Source organism: Haplochromis burtoni, unplaced genomic scaffold, assembly GCF_018398535.1.
Source record: "Haplochromis burtoni strain Fernald_Lab_line unplaced genomic scaffold, NCSU_Asbu1 Contig_248, whole genome shotgun sequence".
NCBI lineage: Eukaryota > Metazoa > Chordata > Actinopteri > Cichliformes > Cichlidae > Haplochromis > Haplochromis burtoni.
In genome coordinates, this window is record NW_024582609.1 from 361,439 (window position 1) to 379,033 (window position 17,595).

At 39.6% G+C, this 17,595-nt stretch overlaps 1 protein-coding gene across 1 annotated transcript in view; it reads left to right on the forward strand.

Moving 5' to 3' along the window:
* cftr (CF transmembrane conductance regulator) overlaps positions 1-17,595 on the forward strand; it is a 42,693-nt gene that overhangs the window by 18,134 nt on the left and 6,964 nt on the right. Inside the window, exons 12-22 of the mRNA XM_042227187.1 lie at positions 3,708-3,802; positions 4,455-4,541; positions 5,001-5,757; positions 5,904-6,035; positions 6,114-6,151; positions 8,607-8,893; positions 9,074-9,153; positions 9,566-9,716; positions 11,530-11,757; positions 13,515-13,615; positions 16,382-16,615. Coding sequence (XP_042083121.1) covers positions 3,708-3,802; positions 4,455-4,541; positions 5,001-5,757; positions 5,904-6,035; positions 6,114-6,151; positions 8,607-8,893; positions 9,074-9,153; positions 9,566-9,716; positions 11,530-11,757; positions 13,515-13,615; positions 16,382-16,615 — 2,190 coding nt within the window. The remainder of the gene's footprint in view (positions 1-3,707; positions 3,803-4,454; positions 4,542-5,000; positions 5,758-5,903; positions 6,036-6,113; positions 6,152-8,606; positions 8,894-9,073; positions 9,154-9,565; positions 9,717-11,529; positions 11,758-13,514; positions 13,616-16,381; positions 16,616-17,595) is intronic.

A 17,595-nucleotide genomic window follows, 5' to 3' on the forward strand; every position in this document is an offset into this window, starting at 1 on the left:
CAGAAAATTTCTGTTTTAAAAATATTTATTTGTTTGGAATTAGCATAAGGGAGAGTTTCATTGTTTAGGCCACTGCCCAGAGGTCATGGCCATGGCTGAGTGGAAATGTAGATGGACTGAGAAGTCAGCGGTTTCACTTTTACATTCAGTTGTCTCTTTGGCATAACACAAGCACGGGTCTGTCTGTGGATCAAGTGACAAACGTTTGCAAAGTGAGGATATTGTCATGATAGTCCTGTCGTGACTACACTTTCAGGCTTGAAAACTTTGGACTCTTGCACTAAAACCTCTGCGTCAAGCTGCAGATCCAGCTATTGCCACATGTTTGAAGTTCATAGTGAAATTACAAGCAAACAAGTGGCCATAATGGGACTTCCTAAAAATGGCAGCCACACTGGAAGCTGACCAGAGGTGCATACTATTCAGAGCTTTCTCAGAATATGGATGATAATAGTTGTTGGCATGTAGCAACAATTTGACAGTGTCTTGATATTTTGATACTTTTTAACCACTAAGATAGCTTCTTACTGGTAAATAAGAAGAACTGACCAGACTGCTGTTCTCAGAGGAGAAGAAGTAAACTGTCAATGAACTCAGGTGACAAGATATCCCTCTTTATGTGGGACTGCACAGCATTTTTATTACTTGTCCCCCTTTTCCAAATCTTGAGACAATGTCCCTGATTTTTGGCTGATTCTGCTGAACATGCACATTTCTAAACTCTGGTTTTTACACAATGTATATCAAGTGAAGGCTTTTTAACCATAGTCAGGAGAAGATTATCTTGTCTAATGCCAAACCCATCAGGGAAAGTTACAAATTCCCAGAAATCACAAGCTTGTTTTGTCAAATGTGAAGGAGAGTACCATAAACTCAAGTATAAAGAAAATAAGGCACTATAAAAGTAAAACTGAACTGAAAATGAAGCGGCAGTATATTCTGAGAAAATGGTTTGCTTGAGTAATTTGTCAGCTTCGCACAGGGAGGGAAGTGTGTGGTGTGAGGTGACATGTGTGTCGTCATTGGATTAAAATTGTTAGATATGGTGCCAATCTGCGCATACAGCCAAGCTAAACCCCCAAAACTCTTAATAGGAAGGAGATAAGCTAAGAAAAATACAAAAAGAGAATATGGGAGTATAAACAAACAATTGCACGAGACCAAGAACAAATTTCAGACAACTTTTTTCCTTATTGTATTGAATCACCAATATATAAAAATAAGCTTTCACCCGTACATGCTACATGACACTCTGATAACAGTTTATTTTTAAATTAAAATTAAAATGATGTGTTTGTCCACATTTAGTATGTTGAGATCTGTTCACCCTACTGTAAACAGATCACAAGCTGAGTCACTGAAAGCATGGCAGCATTACTGGATTGAAAATGTGACTACATACTAAAAAAATCTGTTTTCAGCAGAGTGAAATCTTTGCCAGCTTTTTTTTTTTTTAAGTCTTTTCTTAGTCAGTGATCTGATTCTCTCTGCTAAGCTGCCTGTGTGGAGCCACTGCAGGGCATCGCGATGGCTCAGGTTTCACCAGTCCACATTTACACCAATTATGTGTCCCACAAACACAAATACTTGCATACTTGCAAACTCTATGCTTGTCTCTAACTCTGACACATGTACTCTCTCATAAAGCCTCAGTGTTGAGTGATGGAGCTCCAGCAGAATAATGTCTCCTCTGTTACTGTGGAAATCTCACATTATGTCACTGGGATGCAATACAAGCCTTTCAGCTCACAACAAGCTGGTTGGACGAGTATTGGATCTGAGGCAGTGAGATTTAAAAAAACAAACAAAAAAACCCCCACACACACAACTTAGAAGTGTCAGTTTTTGAACATACATTACTCAAAGGTTTGGTGTGATTTTACTTTCTGATTTGTTGAATATATCCATGGCATCAGCTGGAAGTAACACCAGGTAGTAGAACACACAAAAATAACTTCCATCAAATTTCATTTTTCTGAAAGTTGTCTCAATGCAATGCCAGAAGTTAATAAAATAAGACCCTGATATACTACTATACTATACTATACCTATACTACTCCATATGGAAACATTAACTGTCTTGGACCAGTGCAGAAGCAGCAGGACAGATCTGACCCTGAACAATAATTAAATGCACAAAGGCTTTTGCTTCTGACACTGAAAACTGATTCCTTCTTTCACTGAAAAAGTCATTTCAAGCTGTGCTAAACTGATCAGTTAGACTTTTAGCGTGACACATTAGCCTTGGCTAAAGCAATGTGCAAAATATAAACTACATAAAATAAAAAAACTACAACTTTCACTGAAATCAGTCGAGAAGCTCATGCCGTGTGTGGGACCATCATATTTATTGACTGTGGAGTCACATCTCGTGGCTGATACACAATAGAAAAACTCTGCCTTTATTTTGTATTTGAGGAGATGTGTCAAATGTTTGAGTTCTTCCCACTGTAAAGCCATTTTAGCTACAAGAGTTTTTTGATAGTCAAAGGTGAGGCTTTTTTCTCTTTCTAATTGTTGGGTTTTTTTGTTCTGTTTTGTTATTGTTGTTACTATTTAACTGCTTTATTTTACAAAGCTGTTAAACAATTTGTTAACTTGGTCCTTTATACACTCCTATCCAGACAGAGGAAGCTATTTAAAAGGTAGGAAGTTTGAATGATGATAAACTTGTGCTGTCACTTCATTCCTGTTGCTGTAACTGTTTCATAATCACTGGCTGCCATATGTCTATGTGACAGTGTTCATGTGCCATCTATGCTTTGTGCTTTTGTTTAGTTAGATTTTTGAAAATGCCCATGAGAGCATATAGACAGGATAACTTTGAAAATGAGCTATAATCACTTTGAGGACTGCATTTGTTCTTTTTTCTTTATTCTTGGACATGTTTCATTGTTGCCCATTCATTCAGTGAGCAGGCATGAGGCCATCACTGCTCCATGAAATCAATGAGCTTCTTTATGAAGAAGATCGTCCACTTCATTTTCTGCCCTCTTTACAACAAGGGTGTCAAACAGTTTAACTGAGTGGATGGCATCAATGGCCAGACAGAAACATTTTTTTCACAGGCTTTCATTTCTTGTAACACTTTTGTAACAGCCTGTGACTAATGAGCAAGTGACAAGTAATGCGAGTATGGGTATTTTTACTAATGCCAAAAATAACAAAGGTAAATAATACATCTTTCCATTATGTTCTTGTATATAGCCTGTGTAGTAGGCCTAAAATTTACAACCGAAACTTTGGGTAGGACATTTGAATAAAAAGTTAAAATTGATTTTCTAGTTTTCCAAAATCACAACACAGATGATGTTCTTTGAACACAGAGATCACCTTGCAAAGAGATGCTTGGTAAAGAAGTTCTGAGTCTTCCACCTTTTGAAATTGCCTGCTGTGCCGTTCTGTGTTGGTTAGCGTGTAAGCTCGCAGGTGTGTGCAGTGACTGTGCACTTGTCTCTTTGGTTTGGTGGTGTTGCAGTGCAGACCACAGCTGCATCTAGGAGGCCAAAATTTGTTGAGAACCTAAATTAATAAAAGGACTGGATTCAAATTTAAGAAGGGCTGAATTTGGTCCACAGATCTTGAGTTAAGAGTAAAGATAACAGTACATAAAAATGAAAAATCCAGAGGATAAAAACAAGGAAGTTGAGGTATTTATGTGCCAGTCTAATGTGTTATACCCACTCTTTCCCTGTTTTCCTCTCCAGGACTTCGCTTTGCTCCCCGAGAAAGACAAGACGTATCTTATCGATGGAGGGGGGACCCTCAGTGGTGGTCAAAGAGCTCGTCTCTGCCTTGCCAGGTAGTTTCTGTCACACCTGAGCATCTGTCAGCAGGCCTCATTCATTCTTGTTTGTCTGTCAGCACAGACTACCTTTGCTCATTAGTTAGGATTTTGGTTCTTTTTTTGTATCAACTTGTGCGTTTCTTCTGTAAATTCTACATCATCGCTGTAGCACTTCCATAGCAACAGGTTACATAAAAGAAATATCATAAAACATTAAGGACATTAAAATAACCCTCTAGCTACAGTATATGTGTCCAGCAAAAAGAATAAATATCAGTGTACTTAATCAGAAGCTGCTCAGGATCACAGATCACTCATGTGTGTGTTGCTGTCTGCTTTTTATGGTTTCTGTGGCTTTTACAGCCCGAGCTTTATTGCTTTTTTAAATCTCTGTGGATCAGCCAGAAACTCTCATGTTCCCCTGCATCATTTATTGGTTTAGTGTGCTAACGTTAATTTGCAGCCACTCCTTGACTTTTTTAACTTCTGCTATCAACATAGCTATTCACTGTGACTGATATATTCCAGCTTCTCTTCTTTGCCTTTCTGCATCTTATACTTTCTCTAATTTTGTTTGTTTGCTTTTTTGTTTTTTTTTAAAGCAAATTGGAACATTTTCTTTACCTTCCTTGTTATCTGTGACCTAACATGTGTGTTTCTCTCTCAGGGCTGTGTATAAAGATGCAGACCTCTACCTCCTGGATGCGCCTTTCACCCACCTGGACATTGCTACAGAAAAAGAGATCTTTGAAAAGTGCGTGTGATAACAGAGAGTCTTTCATGTAGAGGAGGTCGGGGTGATTAGGCTAAAAATTGACCTCAAAGTCAAGGTTAACACTTGGCGTCTCTGAAAATGCTCTTTTCTGTTGGGAGTCATAACTGCTTTATAACAATGTAACCTTCTCAGGAAATGTGTTTCTTTCTTTTTTCTTTTTATAGAGTAACGCTTTTATGCTTGGATGGTCTTTGGTTAGCTTCCATTTTGGAAAAGCAGACAAAATTGCTTGTAAACTTTTAGAGTTGTGAAATGTATTTATATATACACTCTTATAATGTGTGTATATATAAATACACATTCATATAAATATCCATATCACTAGCTCGATATTTATAGTTTCTGGTAATTATAATTTCTATTCTGCATTTGTTAGAAAGAAATAAGCCCTTCTTTGCCAGACTTTTTTTTTAAGTGCGCATTTTTATCCACTCACAGCTGCATCTGTAAACTTATGGCCTCCAAGACTCGTGTCGTAGTAACCAGCAAGTTGGAGCATCTCAAACGTGCAGACAAAATCCTTCTGCTGCACAATGGAGATTGTTACTTCTATGGCACCTTCTCAGAGCTGCAGGCCAAGCGTCCAGACTTCAGCTCCCTGCTTCTTGGTCTTGAGGCTTATGACAATGTCAATGCTGAGCGGCGTGGATCCATTCTCACAGAAACTCTTCGCAGGGTTTCAGTTGATGAAACCGCTGGTTTCCGTGGCCCAGAGCAAATTCGTCAGTCCTTCCGACATGCACCAGCTCAAAGCCATCCTCTAGGTGATGGCTACCCTGAAAAACGCAAGCAGTCACTCATCCTTAATCCTCTGGCAGCTGCCCGCAAGTTCTCCTTCATTGGGAATTCTCAACAAACCGGAAACACAACAGTGGAAGACAGGTCTGATGAACTCCCAGAGAGAAGATTCTCTGTAGTGCCTGAAGATGAACAAATAGAGGAGGCACTTCCGAGGAGTAACCTGTACCATGATGAGTTTCAGCACCTTAGCGGGCAGCGGCGCCAGTCTGTCTTGGAGTTCATCACCAGTGCTCGGGGCCAAGAGCGCAGAGAGCAGATGCAGTCATCTTTCAGGAAAAAGCTCTCCATCACACCGCAGTACAGCCTTGCATCAGACCTGGACATTTACTCCCGCCGCCTGTCCAAGGACAGTGTTTATGACATTAGTGAAGATGTGGATGAAGAAGACATGGAGGTAAGGCTTTTTAACATATTATCCTCTTATGTCTCTGAAAATGATTATGTAGAAATATTTTCACAAACTGTGCTATGTACCAAAATCAAGAAATTATTGTTAAGTGAGTCACATAGTTAAAACCCATCTATCCTGTTTCTTGACAGCAATGTTTTGCAGATGAACGTGACAAAAATGTCTTTGAAACTACCTCATGGAACACTTACCTACGCTACGTAAACACCAACAGGAACTTAGTCTACGTCCTCATTTTCATCTTCATTGTCTCTGTCATTGAGGTAAAAATCAAAGATTTGGGGTTTTTGTGTTATTGTGTGAATTTAATTAACGGCATTTTCTTTTCTTTTCACAAATAGGTTGCTGGCTCTGTCCTCGGTATTTTTCTTATTACTGAGTAAGTCCCATGTTTCATGTTGCCTTAAACAGAAAATGATTATGATTCTTCTCTTTGTCTTTGGATAGTCAGCTAGTGTGCTCTGAGCTTTCTGATCATGTTAACTGCAAATACTATTTAAATAGTATTTGCAGACCTTACTGTAAATCACTGGTTTTCCACTGGCTCCCAATCTATAGCCAGGTGGACAAAATACACTCAACAAAAATATAAACGCAACACCTTTGTTACTGCTCCCATTCCCCATGGGATGGACGTAGAGACCTAAAATTCATTCCAGATACACAATATAACCATCCCTCCCAAACAGTGGTCACAAATCAGTCCAAATGTGTGGTAGTGGGCACATCTGCTATATTGAGATAATCCATCCCACCTCACAGGTGTGCCACATCAGGATGCTGATCTGACATCATGAGTAGTGCACAGGTGTACCTCAGACTGCCCACAACAAAAGGCCACCCTGGAATGTGCAGTTTTTTGCGCTATTGGGGGTCTGGGGACCCAGAACCGGTCAGTATCTGGTGTGACCACCATTTGCCTCATGCAGTGCAACACATCGTCGCATGGAGTCTATCAGATTGTCAATTGTGGCCTGTGGAATGTTGGTCCACTCCACTTCAATGGCTGTGCGAGGTTGTTGGATATTCGTGGGAACTGGTACACGCTGTCGTATACGCCGGTCAAGCACATCCCGAACATGCTCAATGGGTGACATGTCCGGTGAGTATGCTGGCCATGCAAGAACTGGGACATTCTCAGCTGCCATCTGCCCTGAACAATGTGAACCATGATTCATCCGTGAAGCGCACACCTCTCCAACGTGCCAGACGCCATCGAATGTGAGCATTTGCCCACACAAGTCTGTTACGGCGACGAGCTGGAGCCTGGGCTGGTGTGGTTACACGAGGTCTGCGGTTGTGAGGCCGGTTGGATGTGCTGCCATATTCTCTGAAACGCCTGTGGAGACGGCTTATGGTTGAGAAATGAACATTCAATGCACGGGCGACAGATCTGGTTGACATTCCTGCTGTCAGCATGCCAATTGCACGCTCCCTCATTGCTTGTGGCATCTGTGGCATTTTGCTGTGAGACAAAACTGCACATTCCAGGGTGGCCTTTTGTTGTGGGCAGTCTGAGGTACACCTGTGCACTACTCATGATGTCAGATCAGCATCCTGATGTGGCACACCTGTGAGGTGGGATGGATTATCTCAATATAGCAGATGTGCCCACTACCACACATTTGGACTGATTTGTGACCACTGTTTGGGAGGGATGGTTATATTGTGTATCTGGAATGAATTTTAGGTCTCTACGTCCATCCCATGGGGAATGGGAGCAGTAACAAAGGTGTTGCGTTTATATTTTTGTTGAGTGTAATTTGTTGTAAATCATAAACTTGAGTACTATGGTTAAAAGTACATTTACACAAATGGGGCCCATGTATACGGTAAACAGACTGATTCTTATATAGTGCTTTTCTACTCTCCTGAGGCACTTAACATCCCACATTCACACAAGGACTCTTTTCTATGCTGTTTTTTAAGTTACTAACTAACATTCACACATATTCATGCTTTGATGGCTGCATCAGAGAGAACCTGGGGCTAGTAGTCTTGCCCAAGGATATTTGGCATGCAGACAGGCAGGGTTTGAACCACCAGCCTTCCGGTCAGAAGTTGACCTGCTCCACCACCTGTGCTACAGCCACCCAACGTATGGTGACAAAACAAGCAGATTGTGTCATTTATTCCTTCCAGCATCATCAAATAGGAACTTCGAATCAATTTATCAGAGATGTCCGAGGCTTATAAGGGTGGTCCTTGGACGATTTCCTTCGCTGTGAACATTCACATGCTAACGAGTAGGGGACACATGCATGGCTGTTGCGCTGTAGTGTGTTGGCTTGAAGAAATAAAAAACTAGCACATAGATATCCACATGGATCAGAAGTTCACCCTCTGATCAAATCCATGTCAAATGGCTCTAAGTGAACTTGTGTTTAGGTCTTTTATTTCTTTTCACTTTTCTTATTTTTCACTGGCGGCTGATTTTAAATGTGACAGTAGGTTTAAATGTACTTATTTTTTGTGTTTATTTGTTTATTTAATTGTTTATTTGTTACATGTTAATTACTAGACAAAGACAAAGCCGTCCATCTTTAGGTTACAGTGAGGGACGACGAATTAGCTCTGTTCATGTAAATCGAGTTGAAAAAAAGTACTATAAGTGTAATTTTCTCTATCATGAGCTGATTTAACTGCTGCTTTATTTAATCGTGTAAATGAGAGTAACCAAAAGTCAGCAATAAAAATATCTGTTTATTAACATCAGTAATTTACATTTAGAGGTCACAATTATGCAGAAATCACTAAAAGGTAATTTTGTGATCTATTCTATAATGAAGAATTGCTCCATGTAACATTTATTATACATTCCTCACATCCAACAGTGAGGTCTGGAGGGACGCCGCCAATCCTTCATCACCCAACTATATTGATGAGCAGCACCCCAATGCATCGTCGCCGCCTGGCCATCTCGGTGTTATTATGACACCCACCAGTGCTTATTACATCATCTACATCTTTGTAGCCCATGCGGACAGTATTCTGGCCCTGGGATTCTTCAGGGGTCTCCCTTTAGTGCATACATTACTGACTGTGTCCAAAAGACTGCATGAACAGATGCTTAGCTCTGTGCTGCGAGCCCCCATGTCTGTGCTCAACACGATAAAAACAGGTGCTTTGCTTTTTTACTTTTTGAGTAAAACAGATTTTTACTGGTTAATGGCCTAGATGATGTCACTAAATAAATGAATGATGGTAGAGAATCCCTGTAGAACAAAATCTGATTATCAATGCTGATTATTAATATCTTCCTTTACTACAATGCCTTCATACTTTCGCTGTCCTCTTTCAGCCAGGATCGTGAACAGGTTCACCAAGGACATGGCCATCATAGATGACATGCTGCCATTGGTGCTTTTTGACCTCATACAGGTATTTATCCAATATAGAGGATGATGATGCAGAGTTTTTGGAACTGCAAAAAGTGACTGAAAACTACTGCGACAAATATTCCCTCTTTCTTCATTGTAAATTGATTAATGGGGTGCAATTGTAAGCAGAATCAATAAATAAATGACAATTCAATTTCAAAATTCAATTTCCTCAATTTATCCTTTAACTTTTTGAATCTTGCCCTGGAGAAATTGGACAATGTTTTTTATTCCTCTGTAAAAGTTTTACAATCATATTATAATAAAAAAGAAAGAAATGATTAAAAACAAAATGAAAACATGCAGTGAAAATAAGAACAGGGAAACTGAAAACATCTTTTTTTTAAAGCCAGAAATACCAAATAATAATAAGTTTGCTCATATCTGTTATTAACATATTTTCCCAACACCAGGTGTCATTGATCGTCGCCGGTGCCATCTTCACTGTGTCCATCATAGAGCCATACATCTTCATTGCTGCTCTCCCATTGGCTTTTATCTATGTTTTCCTCAGGAAGTACTTTCTACGAACTGGACAGCAACTTAAAGTCCTGGAGGCTGAAGGTGAGCATTGGAGAGTTGTTGGCCGTTAGAGATGACAGTGGTTTTAGGTTTTAGTGACTCCAGCAGTAAATGTAAAATGTAGAAAGGGGGAGGGGAAGAAATTTGCTGTAGTTTAATAATATGTTTAAATAGCTTTCGGGATAAATTGTCTAAATAACCTATGTAAGAAAAGAGGCTAGAAAAAATGAGAAAAAAACGTTGCTTCTTCATAAAGCAGAATGGTATTATTTAAATAGTTCTTACTGCTTTGTGTGTGATGCATTATTAGGCATATGTCTGGGTGCTGTTCTTTAGCTCTGGCTCTTGCAGACTTTAATCCTGAAGATGAGTTTTTATTTTCTTTTTGAGGGGAGGGAAAATGGGCTCAGAAAAGAGTAGATAAATGAAAGTGAGTAGTGACATATATCAGTAAAAGTGAGAACATAATAGGAAAACCAATACTGAGAACAGAGGAAGAGGGATGCTTCCTCTGAGAAGGAACCACAGTCAGTGGGCAAGGCTGGCAGATGGCTTAGGGGCCAAAAGTCACTGAAACATGAAAACATGAGAGAGGAAGGGTTGAGTCAGAGGACAGGGTGTCTCAGAAAGAGAGGAACAGTTTTCTTCCAGTATTGAGACTTGGATAACGTTCATATTTGGTTGTTTTCCTTTGAGCTCCTCAAGACATCAGAAAAGATTGTTGGCTTTTGGCTTTAAAAATCAAGCCTACCTGCTGAATAATAAAAGTGTTTATATTAGTGAAGATTTTCAAAGCAGTGTAATTTTAATCATTTATAATCATTACAGTCTCGTGGGGCTTACAAAGGTCAAATCTACAGGAGTCTGTCTTTATTTACTACACTTTCTCTCAAAGTCAGATGCTTGTAATAAATGTAACAGAGAAATCTGTTTGTTGTCTTCATATTACAGTACAGTACATTTTCATCATGTACTGTGTTGCTAGTGGCGGCTGTCCATCTTTAGCTTCAGTTTAATGCACACATGAACAGTAGATATTGTGTCATCAACAACCTCATTAAGTGCACTTAAGTAAAAGTCACTTTCAAAACTTCTATGTAATAGAAATGTAATGGGTTTAAAATGTTTACAATTAGTATCTAATATAGAGACTTACAATACAACACGATACATATAAATTCATTTTAGTTTAGTGGTCATAAGTTGAAGAACTGCACTGTTGCTAAAGGCCGACAGAGCAGAAGAAAGGAGGTTTGTACAGTCAGAGGATGAGGAAGCTGCTGACGATGTTGCCGCTCTGTTTTTTGGGCCTCTCTGCTGTGCCCTCGATTCTGTCACTGAATATGTGTTTCAGTGATGACGCTGAGATGTTTCCGGAGCTGCTGAGAGCTCACTGGGGTCAGAGAAATGAGCTGAGCTGGGATTTCCTCTAAGCCCATCCTGGTGTTTTACCCACTGGATTCACAGGGACAAATTACAGTGGAAATTATGCTCTGTTTATATTAGTCAGACATGGCCATTGAATTTTAATCTTGAAGAAATTATTGTGACCATAAAGACATAAGATGTGCAAATAAAGTGACTTCAACTTTACAGAAGGGGTTGCTGCTAAAGTATAACTTTTCCAGGTTGATTCTTGTTTAATGAATTTATATGTATTGTAGTTTTCTAGTTCAGAAGTGTTACCTAACTAAAAGGTACCAAGTAGTGAAATTAAATGACCTTTTAGAAATTTAGTTAGCAGTTTTTTTTATTTGTCAGTCTGATATCTGATATGTAATGCAGGGATTGTTTTACAAAGTAAGTGCTTATACATTAAGAGTTTTAAAGTCTTTTCTTTTTTCTTTTCTTGCAGCTCGTACCCCGATCTTCTCCCATCTCATCCTCTCACTAAAGGGTTTATGGACAATTCGGGCATTTGAGCGCCAGACCTACTTTGAGACACTTTTCCACAAGGCTTTGAACACTCACACGGCCGCCTGGTTCCACTACCTGTCTGTTCTGCGGTGGTTTCTCTTCCGCTGTGACATGCTCTTCACCGTGTTCTTTACTGCGGCTGCCTTCATCGCAACAGGAAGCAACAGTGAGTGTGACTACACGTGGACAATAAACTTTATATAAAAGAGAGAGAGCCACCATGACCTCAACTAATGTGTATGGACTCCACATTTTGAAGTGTCAATATTTAGACAAAAGTGTTCAGAGCCAACATAACAGTCAAACAAGCTTGGTTAGCAATTTGTATCTATAAACTGTGAGGGAGCAAAGCTAAGACATAGGCGCCTGATAACTGGTAGCTGTGCACCAAATTGTAAGACTTAAAAACATAAAAGTAAATCCCTGCCAGTACTAGTTGTTAAGTAGGGGAAAAACAGCACTAGTGTGAAAACGCAGGCATTTTTATGGCTAAAGTTTGGGAGTTTCAGCATGGGAATCTGTCAGGACTGACCTGCTTTTGGAACCAGCCTCAAGTGGCAAGTCAGTGAACTGCATTCAAAGGGGATTGGCTGTTTGTTGCCTTTGGGTGTTGTTAGTGAAGCTGTGTTTGTGGTGATGTACAACATACATAAAGTTTATCTTAAATATTTTGGCTTTTTCACACCTTAAAGTCCAGTCAAGGTTCATATTTTTGTTGCAGCATTTCCATTTTTTCTGACAGCTTTTTTATTTGTATTTATGTTATTAAATTTTTTTTTTGAAATAATTGGTTTGAAAGCTGCCAGAAAAAATATTTAAATGAATGCTAAATTACATTTCAGTTTCATTCATAATAAGTCCATAACAATAAGTTGAACTTATTTGGTCTAAACCTTTGTGGTCTACTCAGATCAAACACGAGGTGTAGTTTCACCTCGAGTCAACAATATGGATGCAGCTTCTTCAGTGTTTTGGGAAATCCACACGGCTTTCCACAGCAGGGCTACCACCAGAATCAAGTTGCAGTTAACATCATTTCAGAAGTTACCGGGAAGTTTTGCAGTTCTCGTCCCTGTTGTCAAAGGACTGTCTTTCTTTTGGTATCTCCTCTATGAAAGTGAATCTTTTGCACCTGGCTGCCCACAAACAGTGGCAATTAACCTGTTCTGCATTTCTGATAGTCAGTGTCAAATCACTTTGACTTCATCAGTGACAAATGTCAAAGCTTTAGAGAATATTTTTGTGATTAGATTGTGGCCAGTTGATTTCTTTAGATGATTATAATCAAAGGAGCTGTTGCATTTGAACAACCAAATGACAAGAGATCATAAAGTCAGTTTGCAATGGAGACATTACAGAATATGAGAATAATCATTGTGATTAAATGATGATTACAAATTGAATTGTGTTGCAAGAACATTTTGAAAATTCCCACATGTTGGTTAGTAAGCACTTTGATACGCCTGCTGAGCCTAACAAGGACAAAACCCCAGTATTATCTGTAGTTTGCAGTGTGTAGAGTTAGATGATGATAAGAAGGGAACAGTTTGCCTGTGAAAAGTCATCAGAACTGCTCAAATGCCCAAGGATAAAATGTCTTGTACAAAAAGGAGGCAAGTGTTTTCTTGGTGAATTGGAATGCAGGTATACACACACAAACCCATGGGTTGTTGCGTCATAGGATCAGTTTATATTGAGAGCACATTAATGGGTCATTACACAGCTCATTAGTTTCCAATGGACCCAGTAGCAGCGCTCTAATACCTGAATGTGGGTCTGACATCAGAGAGAGCAGTTTTGATTGGACACCACTGATGCGTGTGTGTGTGTGTGTGTGTGTGTGTGTGTGTGTGTGTGTGTGTGTGTGTGTGTGTGTGTGTGTGTGTGTGTGTGTGTGTGTGTGCCCATGTGTTTTGTGTACAGGGGACAAACCAGGAGAGATTGGCATTATTGTGGCACTGGCTGTGCTTATCTGTGGGATCTTCCAGTGGGCTGTCATCACCAGCATCGCTGTAGATGGGATGGTATGTCACACACACACACACGACACACACACACACACACACACACACACACACACACACACACACACACACACACACACACACACACACACACACACACACACAACACGCACACACAAAACACACACAACACACTACACACAGTCAATGGCCAGTTATAAGTTGTTGAATTCAGGCAGATGCACACACCTAAGAAGGCTTTGTTAAATAAACCTGCAAACAAAGGTTTTACTGTTTAATCTATTTCACTATTGATGGTACTGACTTCTGGTTCACCACACCTATGGAAAAAAACTTGGATGTTTCTCTATGTTAGTATTTTCCTTCTTCCACTTCTCTTCATCCCAGCTGGTTTACTTCTGTTAATAGGAAGATTTCCCTCACTGTTGTCAAGTTCTTGCTCAATATACATTGTTGGAAGGTTAGAATTCTGCAGTATCTACATTTTGCGTGGTCTTTGTCTTACAGTATAACATGTCTCATGGGCACTATTGCTATTCTTTTGGTACTAAAACGATGACTGCTGTTACAATAGCATGCTTTATGCACTTTTCCCTTTGGGAACTGAATCCCACCTTTGCAAAATATAACTTCTCCAGCTCAGACACACTGTGCCTCATTTTCTTCAACAAGATGCCTTTCAGTCAATGGTGACCTGTAGCTACTGTTTGTAAGAGGTTTAGATCTCGTTGTTGAGATAAAAGCAATTGGCCAATAAATTCACAGCTTGTAGGTTAGTGAGACACTAGATGGTGACACTGCATGCTTAGTGAAGTGGGGTTTTTCCTCACCCAAGATGCTTCATACTCAAATAGGGAAAGGCACATCTCAGATGGGTATGGTGGTTAATAGTTGTGGCTCCTTATACTATATGTCAGTTTGTTTACACCATCAAAAAGGCAGTCAGCAGCAGATTAAAGATGGCAATGGCCATTTTTGTTCTGTGTAACAGCACTTTGTTGACTTAGCATGGCTTACCAATATTGAAGGATACTGCAGGGTCTAAGATCAAAGAGAGAAAGAGCAGGCTGAACTGCCTGTACTTTACTTTCATTTGCTCTTTTTTAAGACTTAACTTTGTGCCCATCCATCATTTTTTTTCTCCCACATTGTTGTTAGTGAATCTTACAGAGCTTATCACAGTGTAGGACATTCTGTTCAGTATGGACACAGGCTCTCAATATGGTGGTAGTGATGTGTGTTTGGGATAAGTTAGATCTGTTCAGTCCAGTATGAATTGTGTTTGTGTGTGTGACTGCCTCTGAATTATATTTTCAGTGATACTAAAATAGCCATTAAAGTAACTTCTGATAAGCACATTTTCATTGCATTTTAAGAAAAAAGTTTATCTGTAGAATGTCAACTTCTCTACAGCTAAGATAAGGAAATGGGATGTAAGGAAGCATCCCTCTTTTTTTTAACTTTTTACATGTGGGGGGCGGGGTAGCAATCTTCCACTCCCGCTTATTAACCATCCAAAGACCCAGACAGCGTTTCACTTCTTTTGAAAGCCTGATGCTTGGCCTTATCCACCCTGACTTGAAGACTCAAAAACCATTTTTATTACTTATCTATTATCCACCTGGTGGACAATAGGTAACCAGACAATGGTTATCTATTGTCAATAGAGTTCTTCAGAGACAATCTGATTTTTTTGACTCTTTTTCTGATTTGGTGTTCAGTTCAGATAAAATCATTATTGTGGGTGATTTTAACATGTAGATATTGAAAACATCAACAGAATATTTAATCTAATTTTAGACTCAACTGGTGTCTCTGAAAATATAAAAGAACCCACCCATGACTTTAATCACACACTGGATCTTGTTTTGACACGGCAAAGAAACTGAACACTTAAGTATTCACCAAAACCCTCTTTTGTCTGGTCATTTCATATAATAATAACATTACAATTACAATAATGACTTACACGGCACTGGGGAATACATTTCGTCACAGTAGATGTCTTTCAGAAAATGCTGTTAATTTTAAGGCTATCATTCCTCCAGTATTATCTTCTTCAATGCCACAGTGCAGAGCAGCTGCATGAACTGATGTTCTTGTTAATCGTTTTCTATCTTCATCAGGTATGACTTTTTTGTGGATATTGTGGCTCCTCTGACAAAAAAAGCCTCAAATCAGTACTTGACTCTGGTAAAACTCCCAAACATGAGCAAGCAGATAACTCATAGCCTGGAGGGAAAATGGCATCTCACTATTTAGAAGATCTTCATTTAGCCTTGAATTTTTTTTTTTGTTGCTTTATAAAAAAGCTCTCCACAAAGCTACAACATCTTACTATTCATCACTGATTGAAGGAAATAAGAACAACCCTTGGCTTCTCTTCAGCACTGTAGCCAGGCTTCTCGTGATGCTCTTGTTCACTCACATTTTTTTTAACTCTCTCTTCTCACTATTTTCACTACACACCATAAATCATTAGTTATTATTAATCTCTGGCTCTCTTCTACAGCAAGTCTTTGCCCTGTCTTCTTCCCCTAAACCCCAACCCATTGTAACAGATGGCCCCGCCCCTCCCTGAGCCTGGTTCTGCTGGAGGTTTCTTCCTGTTAAAAAGGAGTTTTTCCTTCCCACTGTCGCCAGAGGGCTTGTTGATTGTTGGGGTTTTCTCTGTTTTCTCTATTATTGTACGGTCTTTACCTTACAATATAAAGCAGTATGAGGTAACTGTTGTTGTGATTTGGCGCTATATAAAAACAACTGAAACAAATTGAAAGAAAAATTCTGTATCTCTCTTCTTCTTAGATGCGTTCAGTGAATCGGGTATTCAAATTCATCGACCTACCATCAGAAGATCCTCGGTTGGGGAAACCTAAAGGAGGTGGCAGAGGCCTTGATATCGTCATCGACAACCCCCATGCACGTGACTGCTGGCCTAACTGTGGCCAGCTGGACGTCCGGGGCCTCACAGTGAAATACACAGAGGCTGGGCGTGCCATCCTCAACAATATCTCCTTCTCTGTGGAGGGGGGACAAAGCGTAAGTCCTTAGTGATTGGTAGAGACTGCCTGTGGAACCTGGCAGGAGAAAGCATGGTACCTATGCCTAATTAGGTTTGCCAAACAAAAGAATAATTCCCCCGAAGCGATAAAGCAATTCAAGTGCCATAGTTAGGTCACAGAAAGGTTGTGAACAATATACTAGCCAGCCACAGGAATGTGTCACAGGGATGGTTACACGTGAACACATTTCTGGTTGTTGTTTTCAGCTAATGTTGTGCAAACATTTTTTTTATATTAACACTGAATCTAATTGCTATGCTAAATGGGTTTGTTGGAGTTCTGTTAAACTCTTTTCAGTATTTTTCTGAACCAAACCAGGAGACAAAAGCTAAGACGGAGATTAAAACAGACTTCAGAAAAGTGTATGTGGACTGAACTGGAAACACTATTCCAAGTGGAAGTGTTGCTCTGTGCATACAGATAGGCAACTGTTTGCTAACAAACTGACAAAAAGTGATAATATCACAGTTCTGTTTATAGCTTTTTCCTTTCCTCCCTAAGTGGCCAAGAACTGTGCGTATAGCTTCAAGTTGCAAATTAGAAGAATCTGGGCAGGGAATCAAATTTTTGTGCTCATTTATTCATTTTCAAATGAGCAAAATGTTATTTCTCTCTAGAGCTACAATAAGGCTTGAACCTGGCCAAACAATAACACAGACATAACAATCTACTAATGACTAAGTAAGCACGGCCCTGAGTGAGAGTCGGTTATGACATCATGGCATGATGGCATTATGACACATGCTTAAAATTAAAGTGGCTTATGATTTTGAATTAGCTTTCTGTAGAAAGGAGAAGACATGCAATATCTGACCACTCGCACCTCTGCTCTCCACCATTGGTTTTGGCAGTAATTATAGTCAGTATGACTTTGTCATAATGAATCAGAGCACAGTAAATATCTACACTATAGTTTTGTGCCAATAGTTTTGCTCAATAGCTTCGCGACAAATGTGC